Raw genomic sequence first — 21,287 nt, 5'->3', positions numbered from 1 at the left:
ACATATTTTTCAAAATTAGTCTTGATTGCATAAGTATTCACCCCCTTTGCTGTGACACCCCTAAATAAGCTCTGGTGCAACCAATTGCCTTCAGAAGTCACATCATTAGTTGAATGGAGTCCACCTGTGTGCAATTAAAGTGTCACATGATCTCAGATTAAATACACCTGTTTCTGGAAGGCCCCAGAGTTTGTTAGAGAGCATATCTAAACAAACAGCATCATGAAGACCAAGGTGCTATCAAAACAACTGCGGGATAAAGTTCTGGAGAACTACCAATCAGGGTTGGGTTATAAAAAAATATCCCAAACTTTGAACTCCCCCGGAGCACCGCTAAATCCATTATTAAAAAATGGAAAGAATATGGCACAATCGCGACTCTGCCTAGAGAAGGCCGTCCACCAAAACTCAGTGACCAGGTAAGGAGGGCATTAGTCAGAGAAGCAACCAAGAGGCCAATGGTAACTCTGAAGGAGCTGGAGAGATCCACAGCTGAGATGGGAGAAACCATCCATGGGACAACTATAACCCGGACGCTCCACAAAGCTGGACTTTATGGAAGAGTGGCGAGAAGAAAGCAATTGGTGAAAAAAAACCCATATCAAATCCCGTTTGGATTTTGCCAAAAGGCATGTGGGAGACACAGCAAACATGTGGAAAAAGGTTCTCTGGTCTGATGAGACCAAGATTGAACTTTTTGGCCTTAGCGCAAAACGCTATGTGTGGCGCAAAGCCAACACTGCTCATCACCCTGAGAACACCATCCCCACGGTGAAGCATGGTGGTGGCAGCATCATGTTATGGGGATGCTTTTCATCAGCAGGGACTGGGAAACTGGTCAGGATTGAGGGCAAGATGGATGGAGCCAAATACAGGGAAATTATAGAGGAAAACCTGTTTCAGTCTGCAAGAGACCTGGGACTGGGGCGGAGGTTCACCTTCCAGCAGGACAATGACCCTAAACACACAGCCAAAGCCACACTGGAGTGGTTTAAAAACAAGAACCTGAATGTCTTAGAATGGCCCAGTCAAAGCCGAGACCTCAATCCGATTGAGAATCTGTGGCAAGACTTGAAAATTGCTGTTCACCAACGGTCCCCATCCAACTTGACAGAGCTTGAGCAATTTTGCCAAGAAGAATGGGCAAAAAGTGCAGGATCCAGATGTGCAAAGCTGGTAGAGACTTACCCCAAAAGACTCACAGCTGTAATTGCTGCCAAAGGTGCTTCTACCAGGTATTGACTCAGGGGGGTGAATACTTATGCAACCAACAAATGTCTTTTTTTTTGTTTAATTAACTTTTGTGTCACAGTAAAAAAATATTTTGCACCTTCAAGTCCAAGGGGGGTGAATACTTATGCAAGGCACTGTATTACTATTGATTTTACATAGGTTTTATAGGTAAGCAAGCATAGGAATAACTATGTAGGTCACAGAGTCATCAGTATAGGAAAAGAGAGATCAAGGTAAAGAAAACAGCTCCAGGTCATGAACATACAGCAGAACGGGCTGCCAGGCTTTGTAAAAGGAGTCAGTGGATCCACACCGTGTATACTTAATTTTCTCCAGTTTTAGGAAGTACATTAGATCTCTGATCCAGTGAGTGTGTGAAGGTGGGGCAGCTGACTTCCAGTTCAATACTATCAGGCGTCTAGCCAGCAAGGACACAAAGGCCAAGGTGCTTCTCTGCAAATTGGACAGGGGAACATCATTAGGCATTACACCAAAGAGTGCAATCAGGGAGGTAGGCTCAATATGTGTCTGCGCAATGTTAGAGAATGTCTTAAAAATAGAAGTCCATAGGGGACTGTGACAGACTGGCTCGCAGTGGTGACGTCACGGACCAGGAAGTAGAAACCAAAACAATGGATGGGCAGGTGAAGCTGAGTGCAACGGCACTCAGCGTATTTATTAATAAACAACAAAACACAAAACAAAAGGGCACGAAGGCCAAACGAATAAACAAACAAACAAGTAAGTGTCGTGCTGGATAATCCAGCACGTTTTAGCAATTGTTTTTTTATGTTGCTCGCTCTCTCCGCTCCCCGTACTCTCCTCTGTACACCCAACCACGAGTGCAGAGAGCTGCAGGTTTATATACTCTGGCCGAGGGATTAACTAGTTGTTAATTATCTTATTATCCCTCGGCCAGAGTCTGCACGCGTTTGGTAAGGATGCATGACTGTCAGCTAGTTAAATAATCAGTAGCTGATCAGCCATGCATCCTCACGGGGTTTTTACATATAATAATAAAAGACGCTGCGCTTTTATCCGCGCCGCAAACAAAAATACAAATAATAATAAATAGGGGCGGGACACTCCGCCACAGGGACCCAGCCTGGGACAGGATTAAAACATATGCAAGAGGGATGCTGGAGCTTGTTTGCATCTGTCACAGGTCGGGTCTAAGTCTGGATGGATCATAGCCAGTTTCAATTTAGATAGGTAAATACGATGTAAAACCTTTAACTGTATTAACCCATGCTGGGCGCAGATGGAGGAAGAATGGACTCTCAAAAGAATGGAATTCCAGTCATTTTCAGAGATAGCCAGGCCCAAATCCTGTTCCCAAGCAGATATCAGTGCAGACAGGGAGGGTGAAGAGAGATAAAACATGATTATAAATTTTGGAGATTAAGCCCTTACACCCAAATTCGTTGAGGATTGAAAGAACCTGAGGGATGGATGAGCTGGGATCAGATATGTAAAGAAGAAGGTCATCTGCATACAGAGAGACCTTTTGTTCTCAACCTTCCCAAACCACACCCTGGACCGTCTGGCCATTGCGTAAGCAGATTGCAAGGGGTTCAATAGTGCAGAGATGCTACGATTTGGCCGTATACTATTTTGGAGGTTCTGCTACCGCACTACGGCAAAGGGGTATAACACTACGATTTTTATTAAATAAATAAAAAATGGATAGTCCCTGAACGTTTATGAAATATTATTTCAATACCATGTGTCTGTTTTCATTTTTAATTTATTTAACAAATAAATGGTTCTTAAATAATACTGTATTTCACTGACAGTTTATCGTGGCATTTTAACTGACATACCAAAAGCTCTTAGCTGGGTTGCTTAGTAACCAGTTTAGGGGTCCTTCAGAAACCGCTGCTTCTGGTTGTTTGTCAGTAAGGCTGTAATTAAGTCACGGTGGACATGGATTGAGTGATTTTAGTAGAGAATATTGAACTTTACCACCACAACTTGAAATTCCACCTTAACCAAAAAAAAAAAAAAAAAAGGTTTCACGGTTTAGCTAATGATGTTGAACTAGCTCGGTTGCTTTACTTTGCAATGTAGCCGTTGACACCTTGGATTTTTTTCAGTGCTGTCAATTGATTTAAGCATACATGCAGGTGCAACTCTACTGCCCGATTTTGGCAACCTGCATTTTTCAATGTCTGTCGGGTCTTTGACCCAAATCAAGCGAAGTATCTTGGCATAGCTGAGGAAGCAGTGTTTTTGAGGCCATTCTACTGTTTGAAGACAACTGTGTAGCACAGCGTGAATACCGTGCTTACTACGAAATTGTCAGTGAACTGAAATGCGACATTCCAGTTCTGGAAAAACATGTTACCGAGATTCCCAGCTCTTGCTGTAATCATTTTCTGCATAAAAAATTGTACTTGGGGATGACCGGCACTCCAGAAAGACATCAAACACATACAGCATGCTGTATCGGAATAATATGTAACCAAACAAACCAAAACGTGAAATAACTGCAAACTGAACCACAGCAGAAGCACCAGATGCACACAAAGAGTCTTCCAACTTCAAACATTATTTTTTAATTGTATGTGAAACCTACAGTTTTTGTATGCTGTCCTGTAGAAACCCCACCAAATGTCATGTAAAACAAACATTTTTGTTTATAGTTGTATACGCTGTGAAGCTTACCGATTTACAGGATTAAAACTTGAACCTGATGTTGTGAAAACCATAATAAATAAATATTTAGATTAATTTTCCATTTTTCCTATTTCTACAGGCAGACCAATTTATGTTTGCGTAGGTACTGTGTATTGTAATTTTTTTTTAAAAAATTTAATTTTCATCCCGTGACTTCACACACCATTTTCCCCATCCTCCGTGATTTTGAACAAATTTACCATGACTGCTCCTTCATTTTTAGTACAAATTTTCGTGACAAAATCCCAGCCTTACTTATCAGTTATTAAAATAGGAATGCCAAATCAAACAAAAAATGTCACTCTCCTCCACCTAAAAGATTGAGGTTGGCTTGTCAGAAATATGGAGAGGAATTTACCACAGAATGGTCATTCATTAAAAGAAGTGGAGTGTCTCAATCTAACGTCTGTGATACTGCCAGACAGACTTCTCTGTGAAACATGGTGGGCGTCATGACTGTATCACTCTCATAGGTAAGAAGAAACACCAGCAATATGCACAATCTGACACTCCCCATTACTGTGTTTGTGCAAATGGGTTTTGAGGTTTAACTCGCTTTAAATAATTGTGTGTTTTGATAGTTGCAGAATAGTAAAAATGTAAATGAAAAACTATGATAAACCTTTCTTGAGGTGTTGTTATTTTTATAGTTTTGAGGTTGAATATTTCAGTCCAATCAACCAAAATCAGTGTTGAAGTATTTTTATTCGGGTTGTTAATTTCTAAATGCCATGTGTTTACAATTACCAAAATTATTGATTGAACAGCAAAAATTAGAGCTTGCCAGACCCTAAGAACATTTTAATTACTAGGGCGAGCAGCCCCTGGCCTTAAAAAAAAAAAAAAGATCTGCTACTATATGCTACTATATTTCCACTACTATGGTACTATTTTCTACTTTCATAATCTCTGATAGTGATAACAAATAAAAGTGAAGAAAGAGGGCAGCCCTGCCGAGTGCCACGATGTAGAGGGAAGTAAGTAGAACTGGAGGCGTTTGTATGAATTGAAGCTAATGGAGATGTATATAGCAGTTTGACCCAGGCAATGAAGTTGGAGCCAAATCCAAACCTCTGAAGAGTAGTAAACAGATAGTCCCATTCAACGCGGTCAAATGCTTTCTCATCGTCGAGAGAAATAACCACCTTTGGAGTGGGAAAGGTTGACTGTATAAATGATATTGAAAAGGCGTCTGAGGTTAGAAAGGGAATGTAAATTGTAATAATAATAATAATAATAATAATAATAATGTCTCTCCTGTATAAAACCAGTTTAGTCAATGGAAATTATAGAGGGAAGTATAACTTCAAGGCGATGTGCTAATACCTTGGCGAGAATTTTTACATCCATATTTAGGAGGGAAATTAGGCAATAAGCTCCACATTCAGAAGGGTCAGCTAAAGATTCTGATCTATAGAGGTTTGCATAAAAATTTTTTAACTCTTCATTAATTTCAAAATGGTCTGAAGTTACCTCACCTGACTGAGTGCGTATTTGAGGAATCAGGAGAAAGGCAGAGGCCTGGCAAAGCTGGTAAGCTATGATCTTATGGGCTCTGTGTCACCATATTCATATACTTTATGCCGTGGTCTTAATAACAGTTCTGCCTGTTTTGAGGATAAAAGATCAAATTCAGTCTGAAACGTTAAACGCTCCTTGTATAAATCAGGGGAGGGAGAAACAGCATATTTTCGATCAAATTGCAAAATGAGGTCTGACAGTTTAGACAGCCTCAGTGCGACTCTTATTAATTTGGGCTGTATAAGAGATTATCTGCCCTCACAGATAGGCTTTCAATGTATCCCATAGAGTAGTGGCAGAGATTCCAGGCATAGAGTTAGTGCTGAAGAAAAAAAGTGATTTCATTAGTTACAATTTGAACAAATCCTTGTTTGAAATCAAATGAGGATCCAAGCCCCAGGACCTGCGTCGTGAAATCTGGATTTGGTACGGCTAATTCTAGGACCAACAGTGCATGATCAGATATTACAATGCTATTGTATGTACAAGAACAGATAGAGGGGAGTAATTTATTGTCAATGAAACAATAGTCAATGCGGGAGTAGGTGTGATGAACAGGGGAAAAGAATGAACACTGTCTTGCAGTGGGAAAGAGAAAACGCCATGGGTCAGAGACCCCGTAGGTATCCAAAACAGAGCAGGTGGCAAGAGAAGATTTGGAAGGTGGTGAAGGCTTAGGAGAGGAGCGGTCCAAAGCAGGGTTTAAAATGCAATTAAAGTCTCCACCTAAGATAAGATGATGAGGCAATGAAGACAACAGATTAGAAATAAATTTGTTATCATCAAAATTAGGATCGTAAACATTGGCCAAAATTAAAGGAGTATTAAATAGTTTGCCTGTTACAATAACATAGCGGCCGCTTGGATCAGATATTACTTTATCTGCCACAAAAGGTATAGATTTATTAACCAAGATAGCTGCACCCCTGGCCTTGCCATTAAAATTGGAGTGAAATGGCTGCCCCTGTCGGATACGAAACTAGTCGGAGTTCCTGAGGTGAGTCTCCTGAAGGAAAGCAATGCCAACCCTTAGCTGCTGGAGATGTGATAGGATTTTATTACGCTTAACTGGGTGATTTAAACCCTTAACAGTCCAGCTAATAAAATTATAAGGACATCCACCTCCGCTGACAACCTACTGGTATTCACCATAGTGAAATAGATAATATCCCATGTACAGAGACCAGAGCTGAGTCCTCAGCCCCTGAGAGAGAGAAAAGATGTGACTCCATAAAGAAAGATAAGATGAAGGTAGAAAGAGAGAATGAAAGAAAAAGAAAAAAAGAAAAGAAACCAAAAGAAAGGAAAAGTGTCACAAGGCCCTCCCCCCAACCCCCCCCCCCCCCATAAAACCCTCCCAATCGGGGTGAAAGCTTACTAACTTGTCTACAAAACTCACTCTCTGGCTGTCTGCCATCTCCTCATGCATAGAGCACCCTAACATACAACTGTGTAAGAGCCCCAACACACCCAGCAGAGATATTGAGGTAAACAATAAGACATTGCCACCACCACCAGGCCAAGGGAAAAGCAAGGGTTGCAGCGATGAACTCAGCAACAGACTGCAAGCCGGAAGAAAGAACAAACAAAAAAAACACCAGCGATGGATAAAATACAATACACCATTTATAAAGATTGTGTCGGCACATGTGTATACCCAACTTAAAAAGAACCGGCTGTGAAGGATAATTAAGATTAAATGAAGAGAAGAAGGAAGGAAGAAATCAAATGGAAAATAATAATAATAATAATAATAATAATAATAATAATAATAATAATAATAATAAATAAATAAAATAATCAGAAGCAAGTATTACTAATAATTGGCCTAAGTAACAACTTAAGGGAAAAGAAAACGTATTGTATCGCCTACATGCATTCATAGCAGACCTGGGACAAATACAGCTGCTCTTGATATTTTATTTGTAAACACCAACTATTTCAAATAGGCCTATTTTAACTATTTAAATACATATATTCACAAAATAAACATTATCTGAAGATATTCAAACACCATTTAAAAACACTTAAAACATTTTTCACAGAAGACAAATATCACCCGAAAACATTCAATATGCAAGTTGTTTGAAATAAACATACAAATCAACCTTTACTCACATCTGAATACTTTCAAATAGTAACTGCCCTCCACAAATCACATCAGAATATCCTCAGATAATAGCTACCCTCCACAATCTGTATTGAATCATTTTCAAATAGTAGTTACCCTCCACAAATTATATCCTATCATTTCCAAACAATAACTATCCTCTTACAATTTGTATTGGACTATCCCCAGACAACAGTTACTCCCTGTTACCAAAGTATCTGCATATTCTAATTATTCTCAAATAAGTAACTTTTCACAAACCATATTTATACAGTGCCATGAAAAAGTATTTGCCCCTGTCTGATTTTCTGCATTTTTGCACATTTTTCACATTGTATTTGGTCAGATTTTTTTGTGGGTTGTAGTAGTATATAGAGGGAGGCTGAGAGAAAAAATGACACCAAAGTTTGGTGCTTCTTTCATTTGTTTGGTGTGCAAGGTAATCAAACATGCAATCTTCAGGTGTGAAAAAGTTATTGCCCCCCCTAGTTAACTCTACCCAATTAAAGGGATAATTAGGGTCAGCTGTTTGAGTACTTTGGTTAACAACCAGGCCTGATTTGGGCCAGCCCTGCCCAATATAAATCTGACTAACTGAGGCCCTTACCATCAGAGTGAAGTTGTCAGCACACAGGTTCTAGAGGCACATCATGCCACGAACAAAAGAAATTCCTGAAGACCTCCCAAAAAAAGTTGTTGATGCCTATCAGTCTGGAAAGGGTTACAAAGCCATTTCTAAGGCTCTGGGGCTCCACCGAACCACAGTCAGAGCCATATTGTCCAAATGGAGAAAGTTTGGGACAGTAGTGAATCTTCCCAGGAGTAGCCGTCCTGCCAAAATCTCTCCAAGAGCAAGGCGTAAAATCGTCCAGGAAGTCACAAAGAACCCTAGAACAACATCCAGGGATCTGTAGGCCTCTCTCGCCTCGGCTAAGGTCAGTGTTCATGACTCCACCATCAGAAAGACACTGGGCAAAAATGGGATTCATGGCAGAGTAGCAAGGCGGAAACCATTGCTCACTAAGAAGAACATGAATGCTCGTCTCAAGTTTGCCAAAAAGCACCTGGATGATCCTCAAGAGTTCTGGAACAATGTTCTATGGACAGATGAGTCAAAAGTGGAACTTTTTGGCCGACATGGGCCCTGTTATGTCCGGTGAAAACCAAACACTGCATTCCACAGTAAGAACCTCATACCAACGGTCAAGCATGGTGGTGCTGGTAGTGTCATGTTTTGGCGATGCTTTGCTGCATCAGAACCTGGACGCCTTGCCATCATTGAAGGAACCATGAATTCTGCTCTGTATCAGAGAATTCTACAAGAGAATGTCATGAGTTGAAGCTGAAGCGCAGCTGGGTCATGCACAAGACAATGATCCGAAACACACAAGCAAGTCTACATCAGAATGGTTGAAGAACAAGAAATTTAAAGTTTTGGAATGGCCTAGTCAAAGTCCAGACCTAAACTCCATTGAGATGTTGTGGCAGGACCTGAAACGAGCAGTTCATGCTCGAAAACCCACAAATGTCACTGAGTTGAAGCAGTTCTGCATGGAGGAGTGGGCCAAAATTCCTCCGCGGCACTGTGAGAGACTAATCAATAACTACAGGAAGCGTTTGGTTGCAGTTATTGCTGCTACAGGTGGCGTAACCAGTTATTGAGTCTAAGGGGGTGATTACGTTTTCACACGGGGGCATTGGGTGTTGCATAACTTTCTTTAAATAAATGAAATATGTATCAAATTTTTGTGTTATTTGTTCACTCAGGGTTCCTTTTATCTAATATTAGGTTTTGGTTGAATATCTGATAACATTCAGTGTCAAAAATATGCAAAAATGCAGCAAATCAGACAAGGGGCAAATACTTTTTCACGGCACTGTATATCCCAGGTTCGATTCATATACATGTACATTCATACATACACATCTACATACAAATATACAAACATATATACATGCACACACAGAGACAAACATACGCACATATATACAGACACAAGATATGACAGTATATATCAATAATACTACCAGAATAACGGCATTGCCCTATGTATATCTCATTTCAGATATACATAAACATATACGCAACAGTCGTATTAGTGAAGGGAAGAGAAAGGAAGATAAAATAATAATTTTTAAAAAAAGCATCACGGCTCCCGAGTGGCGCATCCAGTAAAGGCGCTCCACGTGGAGCGCAGGATGCGCTCTATAGTCTGGACATCGCAAGTTTGAGTCCACGCTATTCCACAGCCGACCGTGGACGGGAGCTCCCAGGGGGCGGCACACAATTGGCCGAGCGTCGCCCGGTGGGAGGGAGGGTTAGGTCGGTCAGGGTGCCCTCGGCTCACCGCGCACCAGCGACCCCTGTAGTCTGGCCGGGTGCCTGCGGGCTTGCCTGTAAGCTGCCCGAGAGCTGCATTGTCCTCCGACGCTGTAGCTCTTGGGTGGCTGCATGGTGAGTCCGCAGTGTGAAAAAAAGCGGTCGGCTGACGGCACACGCTTCGGAGGACAGTGTGTGTTCGTCTTTGCCCTCCCGAGTCAGCTCACAGTAAAAAGAATACATACATAAATACGAGTTTTAGTCAAGCAATGCAAATAGTAAAGACAAGTCCAATATATATTACTTTGAGGCAAGTTCTTCTCCCAGTATGTCGAATAATAAAATTAAATTGCAGATGAATGAATTGGTGGCCGGACCACAGCTTCCTATGGTTAAGTTCAAGACGATAATCCGTTGGAAAGTAAAAAAAAAAAGTTTGCTGGAATAAAATAAGAAAATATGTCTGTGTTCATTAAACATTGTATTATAACTGCAACATCAGAAAATGTAGTCTTTGCTCAAGTCGGATTTAAAGAGCAAAAAGAAAAGCAATTGTTGACCAGTAAAGCAAACTTATCTGCCTCAGTCATTGTGGGATGGCCTGGGATTTTGCTGAGAAGGGGCGATACGCTCTCTGAAGAAAGCAGCTGCATCTACCGGGGTCTCGAAGGTCTGCCGGACACCGTTAAAAGTGATTTGAAGCCTGGCAGGGTGTAACAGACCATGTTTTACACCCGCTTCCCATAGCTGTGCCTTTACATTGCCATAAACAGCCTGACGTCTTGATACTTCCACACTGAAGTCAGGGAACAGGTAGACTTGTTTCCCCTGGAAAATAAGAGGCCCCTTCTGTCTGGCAAGACGTAGTATCTGCTCCTTGGTTTGGTAGTAATGAAGCCTTACTATCATGGGCCGCGGTCTTTCTCCGCGTCGAGGTCTAGGAGCAAGGGAGCGGTGCGCTCTGTCAATCACGGGGTGAGTCGAACTTTTCCAAGAACTTTAAGAACTCTGAGGTGAAGGCTGTGGGTTTTGGTGCCTCAGCCCCTTCTGCAATTCCAATTATACGGAAGTTCTGTCTCCGACTTCTGCATTCTATGTCGTCAACTTTGTGTTTCAGTATATTGTTTTCAGCAGATAGATTTGTGCTTAGAGATTCTAGTGCCAAGACCCTGGCATCTATATTGTTTACAGACGTTTCCACCTCCTGAAAAAGATTGTTGTGTCTCGAGTGTAGCTTGCCGAGTGCAGATTGATGATCGAGTTTTGGTTCTGAATGACTCGATAGTGGAGTGAATCTTCGTGACTGCTGATATGAGAGGCCATGCTCTGGCCTTCGCTATTTTCTGCAGCTGCTGTGCTTACTCCAGACAAGGTTGATTCTGTCTGTTGCAGTTGTTTACTTTTTGGCTTGTACATAGCGATGTACTTTTGGAAATAAGTATAAAGCACATTTTACGTTTACAAAGAAATAAAAATGGCAGTTTAGGCGAGTTAAATGAGTAGACTACTTGGCTGGCATGCTCAACAGTGCCCTTATTTTCTAACTTATCACATATAAAGCACTACTTAAAAAAATGAAAAACTATAATAAAATAAACAGTACATACAGGTATACAGTATGTACATACAAAACTGTAAAAATGATTTTGTTTTTTTTTATTTAAAACGAAATTGACATGTGTTATCTCTTGCGTGTGTCAGTCGGTGCAGCACTGAAGCAGAGATTCAATGTTTTCCAAACCATTTTACCAGTCCTTGTTTAAAATGGAGACCCTTAAACATCAACCATGTCCATCTGCATGTCTGTGACATTCTATAAGATGAACATGACACACGTTAACACCTCTCTTTCTCTCTCACTCTGAGCTCTGAGCTGATCCGCTCTGCCTTTATAGTAGTAAGCTTTGTGTTTGTCATGTTAACGCCTCTCTTTATCTCTCTCTCTCTCTCGCTCTGTCTCTCAGCTCTGAGCTGATCCGCTCTGCCTTTATAATAGAAAGGTTTGTGTCTGTGATGTTAACGCCTCTCTCTGTCTCTCTCTCTCTCTCTCTCTCTCACAGCTCTGAGCCGATCTGCCCTGCCTTTCGGTCTGATGCGACGGGAGCTGGCCTGCGAGGGCTATCCCATTGAGCTGCGCTGCCCAGGAAGTGATGTCATTATGATCGAGAACGCCAACTACGGCCGCACGGATGACAAGATCTGCGATGCGGACCCCTTCCAGATGGAGAATGTGCAGTGCTACCTGCCAGACGCATTCAAGATCATGTCTCAGAGGTAGGAGAGACTGTTCTTATACTAAAGCTAATTCTCCCAGGCGTGAGAGAGGTTCGTTGACCTTCTCTTGTTTAGACTGGATTTCTGCCCATACACATGTGCTAATTACTGATTCTCAGCATCGGCATATGATCAAAGTTGCATGTAAACAGGATTCTAAACGAATGGCTTCCATATCATGCAAACACAAGGTATAGAATACATGTTTCACACACTCATATTCAGCTTATTGCAGTATGCAGAACTAAGTGAGTGTAAACGTACTGATTATGTCTGTATTTATGTTGCAGTGGGGCATTGCAGGGGACCAGTTTAATGGTGGTAGCTGTACTTTGTAGAAGATGTGTGATAGCTTTTAAAATCAGGATGTGAAGACAAAAACAGAAAACAATAAACAAAGTGGATCTAAAAAATAATATATTAGTAAGTGTAAAATAACTAGTATTTCACATTCGTTTCTTTTTTAAACAGCTCACTCCCTTCAAAAACCTATTTAGTCCTGCAAAAACTCCAAGGTAAATTCTCTTTTTGAAAAACCCGAGAGCTTCTCTTTCTTCTAATCTAGCCAGCCAAATGATAGCAGCTACAATCAATATGTTGTCTGTCTCGAACTAGTAGTGAACTCAACAGTAACAAAAATACACCCAATAGTTCAATATACAACAATATGTGTGTGAGTGAGTGATTGTGTGTATATAATCCATTGCTTCAAACACTTATCTTAAAATGCCTAAGCCAGTGAAGGGCTTGCTTAATGTTAGTTGTTGGATTGTATTCCACCCAATGGAATATATCTATACAGTGCCTTGCATAAGTATTCACCCCCCTTGGACTTTTCCACATTTTGTAGTATTACAACCTGGAATTAAAATGGATTTAATTGGGATTTTTACCATTTGATTTACACAACATACTTAACACTTTGAAGGTGCAAAATATTTTTTTATTGTGACACAAAAGTTAATTCAACAAAAAAAAAGACATTTGTTGGTTGCATAAGTATTCACCCCTCTGAGTCAATACTTGGTAGAAGCACCTTTGGCAGCAATTACAGCTGTGAGTCTTTTGTGGTAAGTCTTTACCAGCTTTGCACATCTGGATCCTGCACTTTTTGCCCATTCTTCTTGGCAAAATTGCTCAAGCTCTGTCAAGTTGGATGGGGACCGTTGGTGAACAGCAATTTTCAAGTCTTGCCATAGATTCTCAATCGGATTGAGGTCTGGGCTTTGACTGGGCCATTCTAAGACATTCAGGTTCTTGTTTTTAAACCACTCCAGTGTGGCTTTGGCTGTGTGTTTAGGGTCATTGTCCTGCTGGAAGGTGAACCTCCGCCCCAGTCCCAGGTCTCTTGCAGACTGAAACAGGTTTTCCTCTAGAATTTCCCTGTATTTGGCTCCATCCATCTTGCCCTCAATCCTGACCAGTTTCCCAGTCCCTGCTGATGAAAAGCATCCCCATAACATGATGCTGCCACCACCATGCTTCACCGTGGGGATGGTGTTCTCAGGGTGATGAGCAGTGTTGGCTTTGCGCCACACATAGCGTTTTGCGCTAAGGCCAAAAAGTTCAATTTTGGTTTCATCAGACCAGAGAACCTTTTTCCACGTTTGCTGTGTCTCCCACATGCCTTTTGGCAAAATCCAAACGGGATTTGATATGGGTTTTTTTTCAGCAATGGCTTTCTTCTCGCCACTCTTCCATAAAGCCCAGCTTTATGGAGCGTCCGGGTTATAGTTGTCGCATGGATGGTTTCTCCCATCTCAGCTGTGGATCTCTCCAGCTCCTTCAGAGTTACCATTGGCCTCTTGGTTGCATCCCTGACTAATGCCCTCCTTACCTGGTCACTGAGTTTTGGTGGACGGCCTTCTCTAGACAGAGTTGCGGTTGTGCCATATTCTTTCCATTTTTTAGTAATGGATTTAACAGTGCCCCCTGGGGATGTTCAAAGTTTGGGATATTTTTTATAACCCAACCCTGATTGGTGCTTCTCCAGAACTTTATCCCAGACTTGTTTTGATAGCTCCTTGGTCTTCATGATGCTGTTTGTTTAGATATGCTCTCTAACAAACTCTGGGGCCTTCCAGAAACAGGTGTATTTAATCTGAGATCATGTGACACTTTAATTGCACACAGATGGACTCCATTCAACTAATGATGTGACTTCTGAAGGCAATTGGTTGCACCAGAGCTTCTTTAGGGGTATCACAGCAAAGGGGGTGAATACTTATGCAATCAAGACTTTTCAGTTTTTTATTTGTAAATAATTTTGAAAAATATGTAGATTTTTTTCCCCACTTCGACATTATGGACTATTTTGTGTAGATCAGTGACAAAAAATCCTAATTAAATCCATTTTAATTCCAGGTTGTAACACTACAAAATGTGGAAAAGTCCAAGGGGGGTGAATACTTATGCAAGGCACTGTATATACACGTTTTAAAGTAGCTGATAACAAAAAAAAGCCAAGAATCGACATCCATTCACTATATAGGTCTCAATGTGCCGTTTTGAAATAAACACGTCACAGTAAACATGGGGTTTCATCAAACACACGGGAAGCTGTTCACATCACTTGTCTTGCATAACACTACTGAGAAAGTGAAACAGTAAGAGACTTCCTGAGCATAAGGCATGGAAACTGAGCTATCTATAACCTTGTATAGTGCCAGATTAACAGCTTGTTTCACAGACCACGGTTAGCACTAATCTAGGGCTTCCTAATGTAACTCTAGTAAAGTGCTAATCTGGGTATGTGAAACAAATGTTAATGTTTTTAATTGAAAATCCATGTTTGCTGTAAACTGTACAATTGAGACATTTATAGAACACAAGAGCTCATACATAAGATGTGTGGCCTTTTTTGGTTAGTGACAACCATATTAATGGATAGATTTTATATTGTAACATTATTTAGACTTTTGGAACAGTAGGGTGTAGGTCATGGTGGTCTTTTCGTTGAAAAAAGACATCTGACGTCTGTATTTGAAGCACATTATTCATATAGATTGTACAATACTTATGGCTGAACTGGTACACTGTTATAGAGATTTACTGAATAAACAAAACTGGGAAGCTGCCATTTATTTCAATACATCAAATGTGTTTGCCTAGTGATGTGTTACTGGGAAGAATCAAGACAAACAGAAGACAGATGGAAGAGCAAGGGTTTAGTGAACAATCTCATGAATTCTGAGGCTGTTTGTCTCTTAATGTCTCCAGAGTTTGAGCAATGGTGTACAGCACAGTTTGCATTGTTAACCAGGCCTGACACTTTCTGGGACCAAATTTATCAAGAGTGATTGCAGCTAACAAAACCATTTCATAACTCTTATGGGTTGTGTGCTTCCATTCGTTAGAGAAGTCTCACATTTCCAGTTTTTAACTGCTTTTTAACTTAAGTTAACAAGTAAACTTGTTTTTGTATTTTAAAACATGACAGCTGGTACTACACTTGGTTAAAGAAATCTCTGTTTGCAAGCCATGCTTTCAGTTAGTGTTGCACTTGCTTAGTTATTTCACCTGAAGGGTGAAATTGTCCCCACCCCTTCACTGGCTTCTTTCCTGCTATTACTAACCAGCTATTTCCACTATTGACTGGCATGCTTTCAGACAGAAACATGCTTTGACCAAGAAAACACTATAATATGTGTTTCTTTCAAAACTGCATTTTTGAGACCTTCCAGAGATCTTAGCCATGTTGCACTTACGTAGACCACGTAAGTGCAACATGGCTAAGATCTCTGGAATTATATTGTTGGCTATGATTACTTTAAATAATATAAAGAGATATATTGTATCACAAGTGAAATATATTTGCCATTCACAAAAAATAACAATCTGTTTGGCTGAGAACAAAAGATAGCTCTCAGGAGACATTTCAAATAGTTATGTTGAGATCACCATTTTCTCAGATTCCCAACATTTCAAAGCATGTTGTCAGTTTTAAGCATTATATAACGGTTTGTTACGTTGAAATGACAAGACCAACCAGGTCCAGAAGAGACAGCTGAAAATGCATTGGAGATAGACTTAGAGGAGATGGTAGGAGACATTTCTTCACACAGAGAGTGGTGAGGATATAGAATGGGCTGCCTAGTCATGCTGTTAAGGTAGAATCACTGGGATCACTTTGAGAACAATCAGCTACTAGGACCCAGGCTAGCATAGATGGGCCTCTTGTTTGTACATGTTCCTATAATAAATGTAATGTCCTCAGTGATGCACAGTACATTTCAAATCCTGTTATCCTGTGCTGAAACAATATAGAATAATTTCACAAAGAGCTCATTAACATTAAAATTCGCTGAGCCGAATGTCTGATTCGGGTGAAGTCAAACTCACTTTTTTATTAAAAAGCAGGACCTTAAAACAAGACCAAAGCACATATCATGTAATAGCTACAGTATAACTAGACTGATCTCAGATCTGCTTGGAAACTGTGATCTCATTGTACACTGCACCCGTCCTCTGGAGGACCAAGGCCAGCCTTGCAGGTGTCTGCGACAAAGCACCTGGACAGCAGGCTCTGCTGTAGCGCTGAGGAGCAACAGTCGTTGTCAGTTTTACCTCCCTAACCCAGGGGAGCTCCAGAGCCAATGCAATGCTCCCTCTGTCACCAACAAAGACCGGCGACTTTGCAAAGCCAAGAACCTGCACTCCCCTGACTGTGAGACTCACCCTGCACACCACGTAGTCATGCATTTACCAGGTGAGCAACTTGGGTACCCCATGCTTAGTTATTCCAATGCAATGTGTGAGGAGTGAGGTGATGGACAGTGGGAGCAGCCTGTTCCTACCTCCGCACTACAGATTACAGCATGCCGCCTGTCCCGACAGTGCCGCAGGCAGCAAAGGGGAATCTTGTGAAAACTCATCCAGCAGCACTCCATTACTGCTGCCACCAAGTGGCAGGAGAAAATGAAAACATTCATTAAAATAACTTTAGAGGCTGCTGTGGCCTTCAAGTAAATGCCTTCGGAAGACAAAATTCTAAAGGATTTTTTTATTTTTTATTTTTTTTAAAAACACAGTTTCATTGAATGTTATTTATTTTTGGCTTCTGCCCAGGTGATGTTACAATGTGAAGTGACATGTGTGGATTTTAGGATAATATCTTTATTATCAGTGTCGCCTATGTTCCTAATGTACAGTATAATTTCAGGACGTGCCCGAGTGTATTTCAGCGTAACATTAGCCTGCATGTAATAATGATGAATGATGAATGGGAAGAAATTGAATTAATAGGTTGGATCATATTGGGTGAAGGTGTCTGCCAAATAAATACATAAATAATAATAATAGTAATAATTAATATATGTATGTTTGTCTATTGTTTTTATTTGCATTCAGTCGTGGCTACACTGCTGCTGCGTGTGGGGATCTTCTACCTACAATTACATGTCAGATGAAAACACTTTTTTTTTTTAAAAAGCCAGAGTTTTATGCTCAAGCCACAACATTCAGTATTAATGAAAATGTATGATTGGTTGCTGTCAGATTACACTGTATAAAAGCAATGTGTCCTAGTATAAATGGCACATCGCACCAACTTAAATTGTGCTGCAAATTGTGAGTGAAGATTTTGCGTCACTGCGGTCGGAACATGCAGATCCCACTGTAATATGCAAATATCTGATATTAAAGTCAATGCTGGGAATGGGGGTCCCCATCGCTTCCCTTTATACATCTATATGGCGTGTGATCACATCAAACACTACTACAGGCTTGGCATTGATTATACGTGATGTACATGAGTGGCTCATTGAGTGCCTGTATATACATGCCTATATACACATACCTTATTCCTTAATGATCTGAAGTAGTCTCTCTCTCTCTCTCTCTCTCTCTCTCTCTACTGTTTAGTATCTTTGTGAGATCTGAGCCCTATTTGAGTTTGGTACTGTATGTCTTGTATAGTAAAGAGGAGACTGGTCTTCTCCAGATCGGAGTCCCCCCAGGTTTGGCAGGCCTAGTTTAAGCACAGTGACTAGCAGCAGAAGGCTGTCTGGTTGGCACTAATTGCTCCTGTTGGGTTTGCAGGGTTGGCACAGTAGGGGAGGGTGGGGAATCCTGCCAAGAGGTGCCCGCTGGGGTCTGCGGTGATGTCATCAGTCCCCCAGATGAGCCTGTTTGTGCAGTGCCAGGGGACTGAGGTATTTCAGTTAATCTCTCAAAGAGGGTGTATAGGTCACTAATATAGATAGATAGATAAATACAATATGCTACGTCTATACATCAAGATAGTCTCATTACCTGACCATATATTGAAAAGTTCATTTGGGATACATTATATTTATGGTGCATTGTGCTTATAAAAACAGAGCCCTTTGCAGACCACAGCATTACCATCTATATTACCAGTTATATTAAGCAGGTGCTGCCTGTAAATAGTATTTTAAACACATAAATTATGTTGATTCTTGTTTGAGAGCAGAGTTATAGTTCTAGACGGCAATGCTCGTCCTGGCTGCTCCAGCTGAATGGAATGGTTATAGTTACTACGCCGTGTGTAGGGTGTCTCTGATTTATTATAATAATGAATTCTTTATAAATCACAAAAGAACAAATCTTTAGCTGTGAAACTTCTATTTATTAAGAGAACAATTCTTGAGCTCTGGAATTTCTATTTATTAAAAGAACAATTCTTGAGCTGTGAAACTTCTATTTATTAAAAGAACAACGCTTGAGCTGTGAAACTTCTAATTATTAAAAGAACAACGCTTGAGCTGTGAAACTTCTATTTATTAAAAGAACAACGCTTGAGCTGTGAAACTTCTAATTATTAAAAGAACAAAGCTTGAGCTCTGGAACTTCTATTGATTACTTTCGAAGTGTTGACAGGATGGGATCTCTACACAAGATAAGAAGCACATCCTTAACGGAACACACTTTTCTCATGTCAGATATAATATTTCTACATTTGCAGTTTCACACCCAATTATATTAACATGTACACCACATCAGACTGTCCTGGGTGCTTGCTGTATTTGTTCATTAACCAGGCAGCAGCAGTGTTGAGCAGTTTGTTTGTAGTCTGTTTGTTGACATTCCCCACTGGTGGTTCAGCCGTAGAGACACTAGCTTCCTCTCCCTTGAAACCTGCTTTCCAAAACACGAGTAAGGGAACCAAACAGGTACACCTCTGCTGCTACTGTATACACCTCAAAAAGGAGTGCTAACCAAGCCTTTCAAATCAATTCTAACCACTCATTGGAGGGGAGCGGGAATGAACTGGGACACGTTTACTTATTATATCAGCAGAAAATTATTATATTCTAATATATGTGTCCTATTATTATTATTATATTAATTTTTATAAATCAATCACCACTGTAAAACCCCTCTAAAAGTTTACCGCAGTAACTCTGCAACCCCCCCCCCCCATGCTTTTCCATTGGTTATACCATGCATTTATCATAGTTTACCAGGATGCAGGGCTGCTGGTTATTACTAGGGTCAACAAAAGCAACATGGGAGGTAGGGCTTTTTCTTGAAAAGCTCCTATATTATGGAATGCTCTGCCTTTGTTTGTCAGGGAAGCTGAGACCATTACAGTTTTCAAGTCAAGACTAAAAACTCACTTTTATAAAATAGCTTTCTATCTTAGTGGGTTTTAATGTAGCTTTAAAACTGCTGCTTTTGTATTATGTGTATACTGTTATTTAAATCTGTTATTGAAATGGTCTGATTGTGGCAGTTGTATGTGTGACATGCTATACAAATGTATTGTGGATTGTTCTTTTCTTCTGCTATGTACTGTACAGTGCTTTGCGATACTTTTGTATAAAAAGCACAATATAAATTCAATAAATAAATAAATTAACCACAGATAGGTGGTTGATGCAATCTGGATGGCTTCCCAGGTGCTGTTAAATGCTCCAACAATGTGTGGCTTATACCCACAGGTCAACCAACCTGTAGGTCCACAGGTTTGTATCGACCATGCCTGTCTATTACAACCCTGAAGTGAAGAAGTCATGATGACTTGTTTAAGAACAGCTGTCTCTGTATATACAAAACAGGCTCATTTTTATTATAGTAAATCACAATGTTTTTTTGTAACATGGATATATATGGCTATAAAATCCATTTTTTTGTCCCAGTGGTGGGTGGTATTTCTCGATTTTAGTTTCAATTTCTTGTTTTGCCACAAGGCAAAATATCAAGGTTATATGTTTAAAAAATGATTATATATATATATATATATATATATATATATATATATATATATATATATATATATATATAGAGAGAGAGAGAGAGAGAGAGAGAGAGAGAGAGATAGAGAGAGAGAGATTTTTTTTATTGTATTGATCTTCAGTGCAGCAATAGTTATGTCCACATGCAAAATCCATTTTGTGGCTTGTCACACGCTCGTTCACTGTTGTCTGTATTTTAACAAAAAAACCCAGCATCTCCTGCATGCTACTTTAACGTCTTTAGTACAGTAGCCAAATATGACTAAATCAAACTAGTCATGAGCCATACATGCATCAAAAGCCATCCGCTGGACAGCCCTGGGTTATAAGTATATTAAACCCAGAATAAGCCAACCCATAACTATACTAAAACCCCCAAAGTATGCTCTCATCTCCATGCACTGCAAAATTAAGGCCTGTTTCAAATAGTCCAGATTAATTGATTTTCCCTGAGGATTGTTTGCAGACTAGAGCCAGGAAATTCAATACACGTGTTAGCAACAAACAAACAAAAAAAAAAACGTGCTCCAGGCTGTCAGTAGAAACTACGTCTTTCTTATATTTTCAGTCTCTGTCTCCATTCTGACAGTGAAGATATAAAAAGCACACAAAGGAAGGCACAGTAGAAAAAGGTCCTCCCAGCTTCGGTGCTTTGTGTGACACAACAGAGGGAGGCGAGCAGAAGATGTGATTGACAAACGGCTGGAAGAATCCAATTAAGAGGCTTTTTTTAAGGCTAGACTTTGATTATGTGGTGATATTCATAACTTTGTAAAACCAGCGTCTTTTATTCTGCTTTTTGTTTCCTCTCCACTTTTGTTTAGCCCTGACCCTGCTGACGACATATTCAGTTTTTGGTCAGACTGTTCAGATCTATCTATATATATATCTATATATATTTATATTGTAGCGTGCACGGAGGAAGGCAGCAGTAGGGCTGGTAGGTGACGTA

At 40.3% G+C, this 21,287-nt stretch overlaps 1 protein-coding gene across 6 annotated transcripts in view; it reads left to right on the top strand.

Annotated features, from left to right (window-relative positions):
* Nucleotides 1-21,287, top strand: part of LOC117965547 (adhesion G protein-coupled receptor L1-like) — a 270,259-nt gene that overhangs the window by 116,356 nt on the left and 132,616 nt on the right. For all 6 annotated transcript variants that reach the window (XM_059007937.1, XM_059007934.1, XM_059007938.1 and 3 more), the window contains exon 3: nucleotides 11,924-12,137. In XM_059007937.1, coding sequence (XP_058863920.1) covers nucleotides 11,924-12,137 — 214 coding nt within the window. The remainder of the gene's footprint in view (nucleotides 1-11,923; nucleotides 12,138-21,287) is intronic.

Source organism: Acipenser ruthenus, chromosome 36 (genome assembly GCF_902713425.1).
Source record: "Acipenser ruthenus chromosome 36, fAciRut3.2 maternal haplotype, whole genome shotgun sequence".
NCBI classification, from domain to species: Eukaryota; Metazoa; Chordata; class Actinopteri; order Acipenseriformes; family Acipenseridae; genus Acipenser; species Acipenser ruthenus.
This window is presented reverse-complemented; position numbering and strand designations above follow the sequence as displayed.